Source organism: Peromyscus leucopus, chromosome X (genome assembly GCF_004664715.2).
Source record: "Peromyscus leucopus breed LL Stock chromosome X, UCI_PerLeu_2.1, whole genome shotgun sequence".
NCBI classification, from domain to species: domain Eukaryota; kingdom Metazoa; phylum Chordata; class Mammalia; order Rodentia; family Cricetidae; genus Peromyscus; species Peromyscus leucopus.
Window position 1 is genome coordinate 94,095,495 of NC_051083.1, and position 21,040 is coordinate 94,116,534.

The 21,040-nt window shown below is 39.2% G+C and overlaps 2 protein-coding genes across 5 annotated transcripts in view; one reads left to right on the forward strand and one right to left on the reverse strand.

Annotated features, from left to right (window-relative positions):
• Mid2 (midline 2) overlaps positions 1 to 21,040 on the forward strand; it is a 109,363-nt gene that overhangs the window by 39,147 nt on the left and 49,176 nt on the right. The gene's annotated exons all lie outside the window — the stretch shown is intronic.
• LOC119086687 (small nuclear ribonucleoprotein G-like) lies at positions 8,204 to 8,600 on the reverse strand. The gene has a single exon (XM_037199252.1). It carries the CDS (start codon positions 8,598 to 8,600, stop codon positions 8,412 to 8,414), a length of 189 nt encoding a protein of 62 aa, XP_037055147.1. The 3' UTR covers positions 8,204 to 8,411.

Below are 21,040 nucleotides of genomic sequence, written 5' to 3' on the forward strand. Positions count from 1 at the left end.
CTTCTTCTAAAGGCTAGGCATCAAGACAGCACAGGGTAAAAAGAGTATCTTTGAGACACAAGTTTTCTAAACAGTTTCAAAGAATTTTGCAGTAAAGAGGTGTTGCCTCAAGTATACTTAATATTATCATGTTGAATACAGACTCTAAAAATAAACACATTACCAGTGAAAGTATTTCATTCGATTTCCTCTGCAAAAATGAATGCATTTTTTGTGTGTGTCAGTGGTGAACTTTTGTTATTTGATGGAATGATAATTGAGAAGTGCATGTACACTCAGGACGTTAGCTACTTCTTCAGCACATAAAGGCAACCTTACATCTCAGCTCATATGACAGTTAAACAGTATTTGGGCATACTGTCTCTGTCCTGGTCATCTCTCTAAGAGTATATATCCCAGTACCCTTGCATTGTGCAACACATCTGTTTACTTTATAGATGACTGCCTGGGTGTTCATCTTGGTGCTTGTAGAGGAACAAGGGATGTGTATGTACTGAGATGTTTGTGTTTAAACTCGGTTGTGGGTATTGCTTTGACCCCTGGATTTTCTTTCCCTGTAAAGGGTTCTTTCGATTCATTCTTTCAGTTCCTTGGTGTTTTCTCCATAAAACCAGGAACAACAACAGAGAACTTGGCATTTTGTTTCTTCTAAATGAAAATATGATCTCTCCCATGAGAAGCTGACTTGCCCCCAACAATTTCTCCTTTTCCATATACCAAGCCTATTTCACATTCTCCCCCATAAAACCAAAGTCCCCAAATGGTTTTGGAATAATCTTAAGCATGTGAAATTTTAGCTCAAAGATTTCATTTTAACAATTGTTACATAGAACCACACTGTTCCACCCTTTGCTCATCAAATACAATCTGTGTACAAGTGATCATGCATTAACATCGGGCAGCAGGCATCTGAATGTCCAAAGATGTCTTAGTGATAAGATCTCAGGTCCAGGGACAATCTTAGGACATAAAGTGGCGAGACTAGGCAGGAAAGGATGACGATGGTGGATGGAGAGAAGCAATGTGTAAAGGAAGAGGAAACAAAGCAAGGCATTCATTTATTTTCTACTGATCCTACTACAAAGGTCTTGCCAAGTTCCTGGGGGGTATTCTAGCAACTGAAGAGCCCTGAGTCTTTAAGCCCTCTGGGGGCTCTTCTGGGTTTCTGATTGCTGTATGGTCACCAGCCAAGAGCTCCAACCCAATTCAGGAGGATTCCATTGGCTTTCTAATGGAATGGAGCTTAACGTTTTTTGATAACCTAGATTGGATGCTGATATTTAAGAAGCAAACATCTGATATCACAGATGATATTGCATAGGCAAATTGCATACTGCTTGTTTGCCAGAGAATAGAGTTAAGCACCTTCATGATTTCACACTCCATTTCTGTCAAAAACAGGATATTGGCAGCAAACCATCTGAAAAGAGCCCACTGACTTACAATGAGTATTGCCAAGTTCCATGCTAACCTAGTGACACATTAGGCTGGAAGGTAAAAGCAAATGATGCTCTCAGAGGATGGGGATGGGGTGGTGTTGATAATTTTGTGATCTTTTATTTTTTTTAAGACAGGATCTCACTATATAACTCAGGTTAGCCTGGAACTTACAATGTAGCTCAGGCTGGCCTCAATTTCACAGCAAACCTCCTGTCTTTAGCCTTCAAAGTGCTGGAATCACACGTTTGAGCCACCACGTTGTACTTTGTACTTAAAATAAACTCCTCCAGTGAGACAGTAAAACTTCAACCACTTTTTCCCTCTGTGGACTTTTATCAAAAAGCATTCATTAAACTCCATTGTGTATCTAGCTTTGTGCTAAGTGGGGATTGTAACAGGTGTCTTAAGTCATGATGCTCGTCTTTAAAGACTTTAGCAGAGCCTACGATATAAAACAGCAGTGAGCACTAAAAATAGGAGTTCATGACAGCAGGACTGAGAAAGGCTAACATTCTTATTACCATCAACAATAGATAACACTTATTAATATTTAATATGCACCAGGTAGTGTGCTAACTACTTTACATGTATTATTTCATTTAATCCTCTCAAATACCTCTGAGATAGGCACTTTTATTATCCTTAGTTTTCGTTTGAGAAAATTCAGCTGAGATAAGGGACTTGCTCAAGGAGTGCAATAAAAGATGGAGCGTGGAGGGACCTGGTCACAAAGGATTGTAAAATAATATTAAGAAGTTTGGAATTTACCCTAAGGTCAGAGAGAAGCCAACTGATATTTAGCATGAAACTATTTAAAGCATGGAATTAATGTGTGTGGGGGGGATTAAATTATTCTGTGAGACTACTGGATTAATAATTCTTCAGGGGAACTAGGGATATATCATAGTGATGGATTGCTTGCTTAGCATGCATAAGACCATGAATCCAACCCTAGTATTGGGTCGGGGGAGAATGTACCATGAAGATAAAAAACTGGAGCAGACTAGTTTAGGGAATGCTGTGCTTGGTACATGATGCCCTCAGTACACATTTCTTGGATGGGTAGATTAACAAAGATGCTTTGTTAGATTTAGTGGGGTAATAATTAGGAAGGAAGGAATTGGAGTTATACTTAGCAAGTGAAATATATGGAATGTCATGATTCATTGGATGCACAGACAAGAAAAAAGAGACAGTTCAGAACAACGAATGCCAGTGTTTCAGAGGAGTTAATCATGTGGCACTTCATTCATTACATTTAAGGACATTAAGGAGGATTTAGATTTAGTGGGAAGGAGATGAGTTCAACTTTGGAAACACAGTTTGTAGTGCCCATTTTTAGATAAACAAAAAAAAAATCCAGTAAGTAATTAAGTATATGGGTTCAGATTTTAGGAGAGGTTTGGGATGGAAATATAGATAAGGCAAAATAAGGATCTTTTTCAATGTAATAGACTTGTTCTCCAATTGGATTTGCTGGGCTGAAGATGGCTCAGTATTTAAGAGCACTTGCTGTGCTTGCAGAGGACCAGAGTTCATTTCCCAGCCACCACATTGTGGGGCTCAGAACTACCTATAACTCCAACTCCAAGGCATCCGATGCCCTCTTCTGGCTTCTGTGAAAATCTACATGCACATGCATGCACACATAAACCTATTTTTAAAAAATCTTTTAAAAATTGGATTGTGCTAATGATTGCATAAGTCTTTAAACATATCCAAAGCCATTGGATTGTTGACTTAAAATGTATTGATTGTATGGGATGCAATTTATATCTCAATAAAAATAGGCAAGAAACTAGCATTCAGTGGCAATTAAAGCCGTAGAAATAGATGAGATCAGACTGGGTATGGTGATATGCACTTGCAATCCCAGACACTTAAGAGACTTGTGGGAGGATTGAAAGCTCGAGGTCAGCCTGCCTTATTTAGTGAGACATTGTCTCAAAATAAAGTAAAAAAGGGTGTAGCTCTGTGGTAGATTGCTTCCATCATATGTGAAAGCCCTATATAAATCCTTAATACAGGAGAAATAAAAAGAAAAACCAACCACTCATACCAAAACAAGGCAAAAATCTCAGCCATGAAAATACCAAAAATTGAGTCTGCAAGAATGCCAGCATTCTAAGAATACTGGCATTTAAGATGTGTGTGAAGAGCTGGAATGTTAGGAAGAAAACTGAGATTGGTGTCATGGAAGCTGAGGGAAGACAGACTTTCTAGAAGAAGTAAATGGGTTTTCAGTGTTTGAGATGATATGAAAACAAGTCTCTTTAAATGCCAGTGGAAATTAACCAATTGTCAGAGAGAGAGAGACTGAATGGCAGGAACAGGGAAGAGTATTAACTGCATAAGTGAGGAACACCAAAAGAGGAGAAAAATGAGATCCAGAGCGCAGGGAGAGGGTGAGCTTTCTAGAGAGACATACCCTTTCCTTTCCCTAAAAGACAGAAGGAAGGGAAAATGGTTGAAGAGGGATGCTTGTTGGGTGTTTTGTGATATAATTGTTATTTTTTTCTCTGAAGTAGGAGTACCATGAGTTTGCTGCAAACAAACATGGAGGTGCTGGGACTTGAGGTTTGAAGACTGGACTGCTGTGCTTATAGCTGGGCACCACAAAATTAAAGGGGAGTTAGTCTCTTCATAGGCCACACATGCACAAGACCATGGGAATGAATAATGTTTTCCAAGTGGAGGCCACTGATTGATGAGAAGAGTTTAGGAGCTTGTGGAATTCTCTACACAACTAACTTAATCAACCTCTCTCTCTCTCTCCTCTTCCCCTCCATCACTATCTGAGATAGGGCCCTCATGTAGCTGGACTGTATGCAGTCAAGGATGACCTTAACTTCTGCCTCTGCCTCCCAAGTGCTGGGGTTGCAGGTGTGTGCCAGCTCATCCAGTTTAAATGGTGGTAGGGTTAAAACCCAGGACCTCGTGCAAGCCACACAAGCACACTACCAACTGAGCTACATACTCAGCCCTTCCATAAAACTTTCTTGCCACATTTGAAATGATTTTACTTTTTATAGTTAAGACATTAATACACCTGACATTATTTGAGGATATATGAGATCTTGAAATTTACTACTAGGGAGATAGTTACTGTGTAAGGGCCATTTGTTAAAATATAAAAAGTCCTTTTCTCATTAAATGCGTGTGTTGCCTTAGTCATATATTGAGTCTTCATGTGGACTTAATTCTAATTCTATACTGTTTTCTGTCCCATTGATTTAATTTTCGACTCATCTGCCAATGCTTTATTATTTTAATTATAGTGGTTTTAACAATTGGACAGGGCATGATGGCACACACCTATAATATTTGTTCTTGGGAGGCTGAGGCAGGATCATCATAACCACACCAACAGTCTAGGATACATAATTCAGGCCAGCCAGCCCTAAATAGGGAAAGCTTGTCACAAAACAAACCAGAACAAAACAAAACATATTTAACATCTGGTGTCTGTTTTCCATTGTTTTATTGTTTTAGATACTTGTTTTTTAATATGAAATTTAAAATACTCTTATCCAGTTATAAATCATACTCAGTTTAGGTTGTAATTATTATCTTATTACAATTGCATATTAATTTTTGGAAGAAATATATTTTTATGGTGTGAGGTCACTATCAAGAAACCTGATAATAGTACATCTCTATATTTTTCAGTTGTTATTTTTTAAATCATTTCTTTAATATTTTTTCCAAATAGATAATGTTCCCCTTTGTTAAATCGAATCCTAGGTGTTTTATAGACCTGTTGGAAATGTGTTACTTTTTCATTTTCACTTTTAAAAAGCATGTGGAGAAAAGCTTTCGATTTTGTGTGTTTTCGTGCTGTACTGATAATTTTAGATCTATAGTAAAGTAGTCTCTTGGATTACCCAAGATGCTTTTATCTTCTTTACAAAAATACACCAATTACTTCATTTTCTTTTGCGTCAACCAAACATCAAGAACTATGATGTCAGATATTCTCACTTTGTGATTTTACTGGAAAGGGCATGTCACCTAGTATGATGTTGGTGATTTGTTTTGAGCATCTTCATGCAACTATTTTTTTAATTTAGAGTTTTCATTTGGTTTGACTAATGAATTTTTTAAATTTTAGAATGTGTTACTATAATTCCATATGTTGGTAAATTTTCTAATGTTAAGTCATTCTTTTATTTCTAAAGTGATACTTTATTTCTTTGTTGCCATGTTAAAATTAATTTTTAAATGCAGTTAGAATTTTTTAAATATATTCAGAAGTGAAGTAAATCTATAGTCTTAGTATTTCTGATTATCTTTTTTGGCTTTGAGTATTGTGATATTATACTAGATTCACCAGATGCATTTGAGGTCTTTTTATCTTTATCTGTGGTTTTAAATGAATACAATGATATGGAACTAATCTGTTCTTTCAAGAGACTCTAGAATTCAGCACTCCAACTGTCTGGACCTGGAGCCTTTTAAGATCTTCAAGTAACTTTCCAATTTTGAGTAAAGTTATTAGTCTCAATATTTTTCACTTCTTCTAAATACTACCTAAAATCAGGTAGTATTTCAATACCTTTTCAACTATGTGTCATAAGTTTATATGTAATATTCCCTTGTAATTACTTTAGTATCTATCCAGTAGTGGGTTGGAACTGGCTGCCAGTTCTATGCCATTCCTTCGCATTTGGGGCTTAGTGGCTACACACTGGTGCTTCAAGTCCACCATAGTGGCAATTTTATACTATAAAAACAAGTAAGTGCTGTAAATTGTGACCAGTTGTTGTATCTTTACCAGCCCACTATTTATTGTATATAGCTATGGGCATCTCTCCCTTTCTGTTGTTACTATTGTATTTTGTGTGTGTGTGTGTGTGTGTGTGTGTGTGTGTGTGTGTGTGTGTGTGTGTGTGTGTTTGAGACAAGATCTCACTATGTAGCAAAGATTATCCTAGAATTCTCTGTGTAGACCAGGCTGGCTTTGAACTCAGAGATTTACTTGCCTCTGTCTCTGGAGTGCTGGTATTCTTTTATTCGTTTCCTTTTTCATTGAGCTTTGAAAGAGCCACTTTTTATTTTAGTTATGATTATAGTTATCTATGGTGATTCCATTAATGTCACCTTTTTAAAAGTGAATTTCCTCTCTTTATTTACTTTGATTTCTTTTTCCATTTTTTGAGTTAAATTGTTAATTTATCTATCATTTTATAGTTTCTTGAGTCCAATTTTAACAGTATCCAATAGATGTTTTGTATTAAGACTATGCCCTTGGGTCTAGAGAGATGGCTCAGTGGTTAAGAGCACCAGCTGCTTTTCAGGTTCCGTGGTCAGTTCCCAGCACCTACATGGTAGCCAACAACCACCTGTAACTCCAGTTCCGGAGGATCTGATGCCTTCTTCTGGCTTATTCCAGCCCCAAACAGACATAATGTACAAGCAAAACGTCCAAACACATAAACTTTAAAATAAGACTGTGCTCTCTAATTATTTTCTATAGAATTAACAATTACAACTTTGATGTTTTTAGAGTTATTTAAGAGCCTGTTTCTTAATTTACAAGCAGTTAAGGATTTGGAAATTCATTTTTTTTGTGATTTTTTTAGTTCTCTTTTGCAGAATAAAGATCATAGATGATAGAATTTAAATTCCATACTGTTTTAATGTAACTTTGTTCTTTGTGACTGAATATAAGAGAAGAATGTAAAATTTCTGTAAGCTACAAAATTCTCAACTGAACTACTATATTGATTTATTGATAGTTTTATTCAAGTATTTAAATTCTTATTTATTTGTTCGTGTATGTACATGTGTATGTGTGTGGGGATGGAGGCCAGAGGAGGATATTGGTGTCCTGCTCTGTCACTCTTTGCCTTATCTCCGTGAGACAGGGTCTCTTTGTGAATCTGGAGCTTGCCATTGCTCAGCTAGGCTGACTGGCCACTGAGCTCTGGGGACCCATCTGTCTGTGCCCCACTCCTCAGTGCTGGGACTACAGTTTTTCATTGCCCAGCCTAGCTTTTATGTGGATACTGGGGCTCCAAACTCAAGTCTGCACACTTACAAGCAGCAAGTGTTCTTATCTCTTGAGCCATCTCCCCAGCCCTCGTATTTATTTGCTACCTGATCTGTTTTATACTGTAGCTCTATCTTTCCCCCTTATCATTTCTCTTTGTCCTTTCTTCTACTCTTTTATAGGCTGGGGATGGAACCCTGGGCCTCTTGAATCCTAGACAAGTGTTCTATCTCTTAGTTACAGCCCCAGGCCTTTTCTTATTTTTAAAGTATTTATTTCCTATATGAGTAACTTTCAATTTAGAGTTATTGAATTGTGTTGTCAACAATCTCAGATTATTGAGGGAATTCATACTCTCATACCAAAAATATACCAGCAAGCAGGTGGGATTTTCTTTCATGTTTTCCTTTACCATGCAATTGCAGAATGAGATCAAGTTCAGTCATTTATACCTAGCCTTTTTGGTCAACTCTCTAGTAGAATAATAGATATTGAATTCCAACTAAAGTTGAGAATAGGACCTACCAATTGGTTTAGGGTGTGTACTGACAGATATGTGTTATCCTGTAGGACTAGCCTCCTGTTATAAATATGACAGTTGAGTTTTCCAGACTTGAGTTGCTTCCATACAGAAAGAAATCAGTGAAATAAGAAATAGTTTCAATTGAACAGTTGAATGTCCTCATGTTAGACTGTCTTTCCTAATTCCTGTAACCTCTGCATTCTCCAAGTATCTCCCTTTCTGTTCTACCCAGCGATGTTCTAGTCTTCTGTCTGTCCAATGTTTGCGTCACAGTTTGTTTTCTCTTTTTTTTTTTTGAGTATCACAAAAGTTTATTTAGCAAAAAGTTTCATATGAAAATGTACATGACCCAGTTCTACACCCCAATCAGTCCTTAGAGGAAGGATGTGGACTCCTCTGCTGAACAACCATTGTTTAGACTCTTTTCAAGGTTTCTAACATGATGATGCTGTTTCCTCATATGACTACCATGCCAATGTTATTCTGTTGCCCACTAGTTGCCATTTCCACACACTCATCAATCACAAGATTCATAAAAGGATCAGAGCCCCATAGTATTCCTTGTACATGTCGGCCACTATTTAACTTCAATGATAACTTCTTGTCCATAAATTTCTTCAGCTTGGAAGGGTGGGCCTTGCTCATGGCCACTTTTCAGTGGACTCGGTGCAGTGGAAAAGCCAAAATTTGTTTTCAATGACCTGAAATTCACAGTGCTGTGTGAATGAATGAAATACCATTTTACAAGGGCCTTCATATTTATAATGGATGAGATAAATGCTACCACCATGGTTCTCGCTCCTGCAGTAGACTCCAGCATCTCTAGCCTGTGTAGTTATGGCTGCCTTTGATCTTGCTGATTAGCCTAGGGTAGCCTCTAATTCAAAAATCATCCTGCTTCAGCAAGCTGAGTGCTAGGATTACTGGTGTACACCACCATGTCCCAGTTTCAATTTAGCATTTTGAGACAGAGATTCATGCAGCCCAGGCTGATCTGGAGCTCACTTTTAGTCAAGGCTAGCCTGAACTCCTGACCCTCCTGCCATTGCCTCCCAATGCTGGGATGATGGGCACAATCCACCATGTCCAGCTCAATTTTTTTAAAGACAATAGAAACAGTGCATAGCGCAAATGAGTGCTTCTATTTTTCCACTATAAAATGTGATGATTATTCAAATATGTGTGGCCTTTGAAAATCCAATACCAAATTCTTCTTCATACATACCAGATTACAATAAATCAACTGCAAAGGTACTTCTTTATATAACTGGTGAAGACAAACTATAGAACAGGCATTAGATTCTAGTATTAAGAAATTGTGTCAATCCTTATGCAATAAAACATATTTTTGAGGTGTCAACGAAAGTAGTGGGGAGTGAAATCATTTCTTGCTTTGAAATACTGCAGCAGAAAGGGAAAAGAACAAATCGAACCAACCGAAATGTTGATGGCTTTTGAAGTTAAAGGATGAGCAATTGGGGTTTCATCATGCTGTCTAGCTTTAGACGTGCTTCGACAATTTCACAACAAAACTGTTGAAGATGGCAGTAATGTTTTCACTGCAACCTGTTAAAAACTGTCAAAATGTATAAGGAAAGCATTTTAAAGCTTTCCTTATCCTCTCATCAGTCAAACTCCATAGACTTTACATTTTTTAATCAAAGTCCTGTATCACCACTCCAGTACTAGCTCAGTTTTCTCCTATGCCCACTGTACCTTCCTTTGTGCCCATTGTTTAACACTCTCCATTGCGGAGAATTTGATAACAGAGAAATAGCTAGGTACAAGCTAAACCACATTGACAGTCTAAAACTAGCCCATGGGAAACTGGATAGTAGTAGCTCCGTCCTTTGCTAGAAAGTCTGTTTGGAATATGGCTCTGAGGACATGAGATTTGAACTTGGTAAGAAATCACAGACATGAAGTATCATCATTTATTCAAATCAAAGTAAGTGAGTAAGTTAGCTCCCTACCCAAATAAGGGCAACCCAAACTTTCTGGTTCTAGCTTATTAAGTGGAAGAAGGCTGATTTATCTGTTTTATTGCATGGAAGTAATGTCTGAGTAACAGCTTAAACTTTTAAATTATTTAGAAACATGTTCTCATGTTCAAGTACATGAGTGTGTGTGTGTGTATGTGTGCATGCCCCCCCACATGTGTGTGTACACCAGATGTAGGCTCCCAGTGTATGCCAAATAACTACGAAAAGATTATGGAGAGCTGAGAGATAGTTCACTGGACAGAGTGCTTGCTGTGCAAATGGGAGGGATGGAGTTCAGAACCCCAGAGCCCACCTAAAAGGTGAGAAGTCATGGTAGTCCACTGTAATCCCACCACTCAGGAGGCAAAGACAGGGGATTGCTGGAACAAACCAGCTAACTAGACTAGCCAGAATTGGCAAACTCTTGGTTCAATGAGAGACCTTGTTTCAAGAAAAAAACATGGAGAGCAATTGAGGAACACACCCGGTATGAACTTCAGAACTCCATATGCGTGTGTGCATTCACACACACACACACACACACACACACACACACACACACACACACACACACTCCCCCATGTGCACCCCAACACATATAAGAATGTATACACACATGTGAACATGGACACACACATTTGTAATATACATTTTTAAAAAGTTATGAGAGCAACCATTTTCAGTGATAAACCAAAAGCTGAAATGTGAGCCACCCTGTGTTATAGTAAGACAAGTAGGATCATGAATCAAAGCCTGAATTTCAGCTTTGGGCAAAAGAAGTGTTTTCAATCCAGCACAGCAAGTTGGAGTGAGAGAGGAACGGGGAAGGCAATCCATATTTATTTAACTTCTACCATGTACTAGGCACTGTGAGGTCCCTATCTCTATTAGTTCATTTGTTTTTCACAACTGCTTCTGAGATAGTTAGTGTTATTTCTGTTTTACAGGTCAGAAAGATAAGCTCAGAGATAAGTGACTTGTTCAAGGTCATTGGTCTTGTAAGTTTCAAAGCTGGGATCCAGACAATCCTACTTGACTTCAAATACGGAGCTCTTTCTACTTGCCTCTGCTGCCTCCTGGGGTAGAAAAAAAAAGTGCTAATAAAACACAGAAACAGCACATGAAAATCCTCAAAAGAAAGAGGGTCAGTTTTCCCAAATAATAGTTTTAGCTACAAAGAACATGATCAAAGGGCAGGACAGCTTTGATGGTTCCAATGGTACGTGGGTGAGCTGGGGATGTAGTTACATTGCTAGAATTGCCTGCCTAGTGTGCACAAATTCTTGGGTTCAATGTCCAGCACCGAATAAGATCCTAGTACTTGGGAGGTAGAGGCAAGAGGATCAGAAGTTTAGGGTAATCCTTAACTACACAGTGAGTTTGAGATCCCACTGGGCTACAATACCTTGTCTTGAAAAAAAAAGAAAAAGAAAAAGAAAAAGAAAGAAAGAAAAGAAAAGAAAAAGAAAAAGAAAAAGAAAAAGAAAGAATGGGAACATAAATATCTGCTTTGGAATTAGGCAGCCCAGCTTGTGTTGGAACCAACACTTGCTAGCTTATGTGATTTTGATAGTTCACTTTACCACTCTGGATCTCAGTTTTATCATCCATAAAATGCAGGCATTATTAGTATGTGCTCCATATACCTCATGGATGTTGTGAAGATAAATATAGACATGAAATATCTCCATGATGACACTACAGAACTGTTATTCTCCCCATGCTGTCACTAGGTAGATATAGGTGAATAAGGTTAAGGATGTAACTAAGGACAAATTTGTATGGAAAAGAAGCTCTATAAAGGTAGGCTTTTGGTTAGCAACTATTGGGGTGAGGAGACACACATTTACTTGCCTTGCCCTACTGGTGGTGGTTCAAAGAGTTATGTAATATGAGCATTATACACACAAATACACATATATGGACAGAAATACACACACACACACACACACACACACACACACACACACACACATATGAATTTTCACCGCAAGGCAACGGCCTATGGGATCCCTGAGTAAGCCTATGTTATCCTGTGACTCCGGTAGCACTTTTATAGTACCAGAGTTGCTGTTATTTTGATAATCAATCCTCCTTCCTACTCAAATGCTAGGCAGGCTAATAGGTGGATTCCCTGCTATACTACATAGAATGAAGATTGAATGGGGAAGGTATACAGTCATTGATGTGTTACTAAGTATTTTTAATGAGCCTCCTGTATGTATATAGATATGTACTCTGCTTGCAGCTCAGAGCACAGAACAGATGGAATCCCCTCCCTCCAGAAGCACCATAGAGGAGACTAAAGCTGAATGCAATTGCAGTGTTATATTTTTTTTTTTGTAAGTAAGAGAATATGTTAGTTACCTTTCTTTCTTTGACACCTATTTCTTCTAGATTCCAGCTAATATCTTTTGGCCTCAGAGCCTGGGGATTGTGTTAATTATGGGGTAGCCCAGAGCAGAAAAACAAGTTTGTACCAGCCAAATTCCTTTCTAGCTAACCATATGAAATGTAATTGGTGTTTTTGTCAGAAATCAGTCGCTGACCTCCCTCCTGGCATAGCCCTTTTGCTCTGAATAATAATAGTAAATAGGTAATGGTGTGGTTCCTAGTATGGAGAGAGTGAATCCCTCTTGGCATTGACCTTTTGTTCTGAACGATGATGAGAAGTATGATGGCGTGGCAGTAGGGAAGGAGTCTATCTTATTTTTAGAGGCAGAGCTAACCCTGTCCTACAGCTTGGAGGTCACTGCATTTGAGAATGAGATCAAGAGGTGTAGATGTAGAAAGAAGAGTAAGAGAAGGGACCTAAGAAATCTCAGGGAAAAACAAATCATGCACGGCCCACTATGTTCCAGAAAACAAAGCAGATTGTATTTTTAAACTGAATAAAAGTAATTCAGATGATAAAACAGTACTTGCTTGATTCTGCAGATGTAAATTCTATTCCAGTAGGAGTCACTGTTATCATCATTGACAGTGGTAAAATAAGACAAAGCAAAAGAAAACTGACACAGCATACATTAGAAAATATAGAAGATGATTTAATTATATCATTTAATAAACATATACAAACCTTCTGAGACTAGGTATTTGTACTGGCCTCTCTAGAGGAGGAGAAACTGAGGCCACTTCTTGTTAGAGAGGCTTACCTAGCAGTATGTTTTGCTTTAAGGAACATTTTTAAAAATCCATTTCCAATTTTAATTGAATTTTGTTTTTTAGTTTGTCACCCCAGGATTTCCAGGGAGCCTTTCTTCCTTTACATTGTCCTTAGAAACTTTCCTTAAAACATGTTCTGGATGATGTGCACATATGTAAGTATGTATATATGGACAGACATTGATATATTTATATAGACCTAATTCTTTTTCTCTTTTTTTTTTTTTGAGACAGGGTTTCTCTGTGTAGTTTTGGTGCCTGTCCTGGATCTTGCTCTATAGATCAGACTGGCTTCGAACTCACAGAGATCTGCCTGCCTCTGCCTCCCGAGTGCTGGGATTAAAGGTGTGTGTCACCACCGCCTGGCTCTGTTTTCTGTTGGTTTTTTTTCATCATTAATAAAATTTTATTGGTTTTCTTTATGCCTTTAGCTTTCTGACATCTCTCCATTCTTCTACAGGTTTTCCCTGTCATTTGTAAGCATTTAAATAGGAAGCTAAGCCTTTATATTTCATACTGTTATAAAAATACTCTTTTATTTTATTTTTTAATAAATATTTTTATTTTATAATTAATTTAATTTTACATCTCAGCCACGGATTCCCCTGTCCTCTCTCCTCCCACCACCCAGCCTTCCTCCCCAGTCCACCCTCCCCATTCCCACCTCCTCCAAGGTAAGGTCTCCCCAGGGGAGTCAGCAGAGCCTGGTAGATTCAGTTGAGGCAGGTCCAGTTCCCTCCTCCCTGCACCCAGGCTGAGCAAAGTGTCTCAGCATAGGCACTAGGTTCCAAAAAGCCAGCTCATGCACCTAGGACAGGTTCCGGTTCTATTGCCTGGGGTCCTCCTAAACAGTTCAAGCTAATAATCAACTGTCTCACTTATCCAGAGGGCCTGGTCCAGTTCCATGGGGGCTCCTCAGCTATTGGTTCACAGCCAGCCTGATTCTTTTTCTTAACTCATCCCCATCAAGTGCACTAGTCTTTCCTACCATATGAAGTAGCTGAGACTTTGCAAATATATCCTCAAGACATATTTGTCTTTTGTCACGGACTTGGAGACTATTCTGAGACTACCTATCTTAGTGATGTGCTCAAACACAACTCCTCAGATTCTTGTCCTTGGTGTTCTGCCCTGGTCCTTCTCTATCCTCTCTCTTTACTCTTGACCTGACTGACCCATGTAGCTTAGAGGAATGTGCTTTCTGCTTTAGCTGATTTCATTTTTCTGCTTGGGCTTTTTTTCCCCCCCTGGTGATCATCTGCCTTTTCTGAACATGGAACAAGGACTTTGATTTTTGTCATCTGAAATCCACTGATTCTGAAAGAATCACTTCTTTCTCAGAATAATCCCCTTTTTGTCCTTAGGTGTTAGACTTGGAATTTCCCTGGACCTTCCAGTAGAGATTGCTGGCTCTCAATGTGTGTAGTGAATATTTGGATGCTGTATCCTTCTTCTGGAGACAAAGGTCTTGGGGAAGAATGCTTATGATAGATTTGAGTGCAAAGAGCATCTAAATTTTCCCTGCAGCTCAGTCTGAAACAAAAGGTATAAACTTTTCTTTGCTTGCCATGCCTTTCCCTCCTTCTATCATTCTGGAAATCACAGGCAGGACAGCGTTGGATAAAGCTTGACTAGAAGTCAGATGCTGTTTCTGGTACTGCCACTGCCACCCATAAGCTTCCTGAACTCAGGCAGAGCAGCATGTGCACACCTCTACTATCTGTTGTACTGAAATTTCCTGATCATACACATTTCATGTGTTGAACTATCAGCTTCCTGAAGGTGGTGACCATGGCTTTGCTATAGTCATTTTGAAAACTACAATTCCTAACAGTTCTTTCTGATCCATTCTGGCACCCCTCTACCATCCATTTCCTATTCTTTCTGAAGGATTGGGCTTTCTAAATGCAAATGTATCATGTCACTTCCCTTCCACAAAGACAAAAATGGTTCCTCATTGCACTTAAAAAGATTTATAAGACCCATCAGGATCAGGACTTTGTTTCCCTAATTTATGTTACTAGTTTGTTTTTTAGCATCTGCACTTTGTGTTTTGTTCACACATACTTAAGCGTATGTTTACCTTTGGCCAGGCACTTGAAGTACAATGATGAGGATAGAACGTGTCCCCACAGGAGTTAAACTGTTTTTCTTTTCTTCTGGCTGACAGTTTGTCCCATAAGGCTTTGTTCAAGTGTCTTTCTGCCCCAGGAAGCTATTTCCCATGCCCATGCATCTTTTTAGTTTAGGTGCCTCCCTTCTCTGTGTCCAGAGTACCCTAAACATACTTTCATCTCAGCACTTTTGTGTAATAATATTTCTCTCCATCAGGCAAAATTCTAAGAGTAAAGTATCCTGTACTCCTTGAAAACTTTTTTATTCTTCTCTCATACAATACATCCTGACCATAGCTTCCCCTGCCCCCTCCCACTTATCCCAGTTCCCCCCACCTCCCCTCTTCCCCAGGTCCACTCCCCTGCCCCATCTCTGTTGGACCCTGCCAGCAGTCAGCTGGGTATCTGGGTGAGGGTGTGTGAATTGTAGAGACAATGAAGAAGACAGAAAAGAGTCGAGAGGTCTGCAGGTCAATGCCGGACAGTCCCGAGTTTATTTCACAGACCGCTTACATACAGTTTTGAAGTGTGGTACAGTCAAATATTGAGGACATGTAGCACATTTCTTAACGATTTGGTGAGCAAGTTTCTGTTGTTAAATCAAATTGTTTTGTTAAGTTTTTACTCTTTTGATGATATAAAGCATGTGATCAACTGAATAGATTTATCATCTAAAGCATTACCTTCAGCCAATGGACCAGATTTAAATGTGCTCTAGTATGTTCTACAAAATATGGCAATTTCCTTAAATGAATTGCATCCTGAATTTGTTGAAATAATATTCTTATTTGCTCATTAATAGTTTTAATATAAGAAACAGTTTCTATAACTTAAAGAACTCTACAAATATATTGACTGTATATAAATTAAATAAATTATCTTTAAGAACTTGAAAAACCAACAGCTCAACTCAACAACTTGAGCTGAACCGGGAGTAGTTTGAACTACATGTCCGTCACCATTAATCACATAAGCTGCTTTCTCATTAGAAGACCCATCAGTAAAAACCAAAGCAGCATCTTTTACTGGAGTATTTATTAATATTTTAGGAAAAAGAAATGAATGCATTTGAGCAAACTATAATAGTTCATCAGCAGGATAATGATTATCAATTTGACCCAAAAACTGAGCAAAAGCAATTGCCCAAGAATCATTATTTTAAATAGCCAATCAGTTTGTTGTTTAGTAAATGGAACATTTATTACATTTGGTTCCTTTCCAAAATATCTTCTAGAATCAAGCCTATTCCATTTTCCTGTGGCTCCTGCTTCTCATGACCATCACCTGGCAAAACTGTTAAGATTCATAACCCTCAGCTGTTTCCTATGATCACTCTATGTCTTTAAGACCATTATCAACTGGGAGACTCTTAAATTGCAAAGTTTATCTGCCAGAGCAAGGTGCATCCTTGTGTATAAAAGCATTGAGGTACAGCTTCAATATTTTATTAAATGTTGTTTTTAAATCCTATATTATATAAACCTAATTTTTATAACATGAAATATTATATAAAAATATATACCAATCCAAAATATTTGAGGCTTGTTGCCTCCTTAGTCTAAAAGGAGACACAATAAACAGAGAGCTCATTAGGACTAAGAGAGGTATTCTTTAATCTTATGTTAAAGGTTTTTGCCAGCCACATGGCTGACCACTTCATGATGAGGTCACAAGCCAAGATGGAGGAAGTCCATGTGGTTACTGTTTAAAATTAAACAATAGTTACACACACATACACACAGTTGGATCTAACTTTCATTCATACCCACACAGAGTTAAAGAGTTAAATCTAAGTCACATACATGTCCACATACATACATGTGTATATATTTCCATTTGTAACATAAACATTTTGCAATGAAGAATCATCAGCTATTTTTAAAAATGAAGAAAACCAAATTAACATAATATAGTTAAATCCCACATATATCTTACAGTTTTCCTTCACACTCAGGATAGTTCACATCCCCTCTGACTGTCTACAACTTGCCATTTACCTTCAGGTCACACCTTTTACTATGTTTGCTTTTCTGGTTCAGCCAGACATAGACAAATTCCTTTTTTTCCCTTACCTAACATTATTCCCACCTTTCACCTTCTCTTGCTTTTTAGACAACATGCAAATTTTCACTAAAGTTCATTACCTTGTGGTTTCTTCCCAGCAGTTTAGAACAATGCATAGGTGAAACATTCCAAACAAGAATAGAAACATATAGATATATACATATATCATAACAAAAACTTATTTTTGCATTAATATATTAAAAGCCTGTATCAATGTGAAACATTTTAGATTAGCAGAAGTTTTTCTTATCTTAATCAATAATGGGGATCAATTTGTGGGGATGGTGGTGGCGCACACCTTTAATCCCAGCACTCAGGAGGCAGAGGCAGGCAGATGTCTGTGAGTTCGAGGCCAGCCTGGGCTAGAGTGAGATCCCGGACAGGCTCCAAAGCTACACAGAGAAACCCTGTACCAAAAAATAATAATAACAATAATAATAATAATAATAATAATAATTTGTAATCAATTTTCATAAATGATGACAAGTATTTGTAACCCATTGAACTCAAATGACCAGTATTCATGTACTTTTTTCTTTTCCTGTGGAGACAAAAGCATAAATTTTTTTTCCCAAAACATCAGAGTATGCAGGCTGGTAATTCAACATTTTTTTCAAGCAGTATCAGGACAGAGAAGGGTTAAAGTGGGTTAAAGTTGGAAGTTGCTGGCCAGCAGAAGAGACCTTGACGTTATCACAGTGGAGAACTTGGCTTAGGAAGGAAAGGAGGCACAGAGTGTGTCCTTGGCTGCCAGTGTTCCTGAAAAAAAAAAATTTTGTTAACTTCTCTGACTATAATAATTAACAATTAACATCAGATTCTCTTTTCGACGTTTGTTCAGCTTGCCAATTGTAGTAATGAACTCCCTGCCACTTCGTCTGCAGCTTCCGTCTCTGCCTGTTCTGCTCCGAGAACGCATACCCTCACCCTCTGAGAGCTGCTGGCTGGCTGCAGGTTTCTCCTGCTGGCCAAGACCAGCTCTACTCATGCTGTGGGCCTCATAGCAAGACAGAGCGAGGTGGCCTTTGCCATGTCTCTCTCTCCTTCCTTTCCAGGAAAACCAGGGAGATTAGTAGACACAAACAAGTAACACTGACATAGACATAAGTACCGTTACTTCAGCACTGAGAGGATGCCGTCACTCGTGGTTAGCGAGTCTTGTCTAATAGATGGCTTCTCTTGCAATACATAAGCCACACCTGGCAGGAGCTACCTGCTTATCTCAGTTTACTGGAGGGACCCAGTCCCCTTAAACACATGGAACAGAACAGTAACATAGTAACAGTCAGAACACAGACCAAGACAAAGGGTGCTCACATTTACATTTACCAGCTGCAGTGAACAGATCTGTAAGTGAGACATTGGGCTAATGGTTTGAGGTCACAACCCACTTAATCTCTCCAGATGAACCGGTCATAGTCAGGAATGGAGGTGGAGGAGAATCTTGAGGTGTGAGAAAATCTTCATTATAATACTTAGCAGCCTCTTCCTCTAATTCTGCCTCATTGCCAAAATCTAAATGGTCATTATCATCAAATAACTTTGTAAAAGCATCCACATAAAGTTGTCTCTCTGACAGAGCAGGATGTTTAGTTTCAGTTTTACTTCATTCAGGAAACACTTTATTCCTTTCAGGATGAAGGTCTAAGTTGTCCTGAATAAGTGTCCAGAGACTGACAATATCTGTTGTAAGTTTTTCTGGACGATGCTTATCAAAATACTGCTGTATCTTAACTCCAATATGTTCTACAAATTCTAAAAATTTACACAGTTGCTTATGTTCTACTTTAGTACCTCTAGCCTTTCAGGTATCTTTAAGTAAATTTACAAACAGCTGTATTCTATTTCCTTGGCCCATACTTATTTTTACACTTATTCACGAATTTTTTTTTTTACCACATGTCTGCTTTTTTATTTACACTTATTACTTTTACTCTTGAGTTAACTCACACAGCTTCCACTTTTTTCAAGTGCACTCCTTTTTCTTCTGTGGTGTCCATCACGGACTCCGCCGTACCTGCCCCCTCGCTGGGCGCCACTTGTCGGGCCTGCCAACAGTCAGCTGGGTAGCTGGGTAGAGGTGTGTGGACTGGAGACACAATGAAGACAGAAAAGAGTCGAGAGGTCTGCAGGACAATGCCGGACAGTCCCGAGTTTATTTCACAGCGAGCTTATATGCAGTTTTGAAGGACAGAGGTAGAACAATGCACAGCACAGGCATTCAACCACTATCTATCCTGCCTTGCGTCAAGGAGCAGGCAGTTTCTTTTTCTATCTCAGTGTACCTCTGGCTGGCATCAGCAACCTGCATCTAGCTAGATAGTATGTTCCTTCTTGTGGGCTAATCAGGACTTTCTCACAGCCCTTCAAGGAGACTTTGCGGGCTAATCAAAACTTTTTCACAGCCCTTCAAGGAGACTCCGTGGGCTAATCAGAACTTTCTCACAGCCTTGGAGCAAACAAGCCTGAACTCTCTTGACTCAGAATAGACTTCAGATTCAAACTGGGAAACTGAGTCAGTTGTGGGCTCCCATACATCTCCCCCTGAAAAGAGCAGACCTCTTAGGGACATTGAACATAGCACAACAAGATACAATAAGACCAGGCACAAAACTTCACATCAAGGCTGGGTGAGGCAACCCTGTAGGAGAAAAAGAGCAGGCAAAAGAATCAGAGACACACCTCCCACTCCCACTATTAGGAGTCCCAAAAAACATGAAGCTAACTACCATTATATATATATGGAGGACCTAGCACAGACCAATGCAGACTCCGAGATTGCCACTTCACACAGAGAGCCCCTATGAGAACTGCTTAGTTGATTACTTTTGACCTTGCTCTCCTGGTGCCCTCCTCAACCCCTCTGGCATCAATAATTTCTCCTCCCCATCTTCTGTGGGGTTCCCTGAACTCCAAGGGTAGAGACCCGATGGAGACCTCCAACCTGGGCTCTCTCTTTGCCTAATGTTTGGCTGTGGGTCTCTGCGTCTGCTCCCATCAGGTGCTGGAGGCAGCCTCTCTGATGATGGGTGTACTAGGCAGCAATCTATGATTAGAGCAGAACACCGTTAGGAATCATTTCATTGATTTTTTTTCCAGTTGTGGTTGATTCTACCCCAGGTCTCTGGGCTATCCAGCTTCCAGTTCCTGGCCATCCAGAAAGTGTCAGGCATGGGATCCCTCTCCTGGCCTGGGCCTTAAACTAGACCAGCCATTGGTTGGCCACTCCCACAAGTACTGGCCACTGTTGCTCCAGCACATCTTGCAGGATAGATTGTGGGTCAAAGGTTCTGTGGCTCAGTTGGTGTCCCAGTCCCTCTGTAGGAAGACTTGCTTGGTTACAGGAGATGGCCTGTTCAGGCTCTATATCCTCCATTACTAGGAGTCCTTACTAGGGTCGCCCTCATAGATTCCAGGGAGTTTCCATTGCACTAGGTTTACACACAGTCTCCCAAATGCCCTCCAATTCCAGTTGTCCCTCCCTATCCTTCCCCATAGTATTTACCCAGCCCCACAACCTAGTCCCTTCTATTCCCATCCTCACTGGCCCAGTCCACCCACAGAATCTATTCTATTTCCCCTTCCCAGGGAGATCCATGCATCCCCCTCAGAGCCCTCCTTGTTACTTAGCCTCTCTGGGCCTGTGGATTGTAGCATGATTATCATTTACTTAAGAGTTAAACTAGACATCAGAAAACCAAACAATTCAATTTTTAAAAAATGGGGTACAGATCTAAACAGAGAATTCTCAACAGAAGAA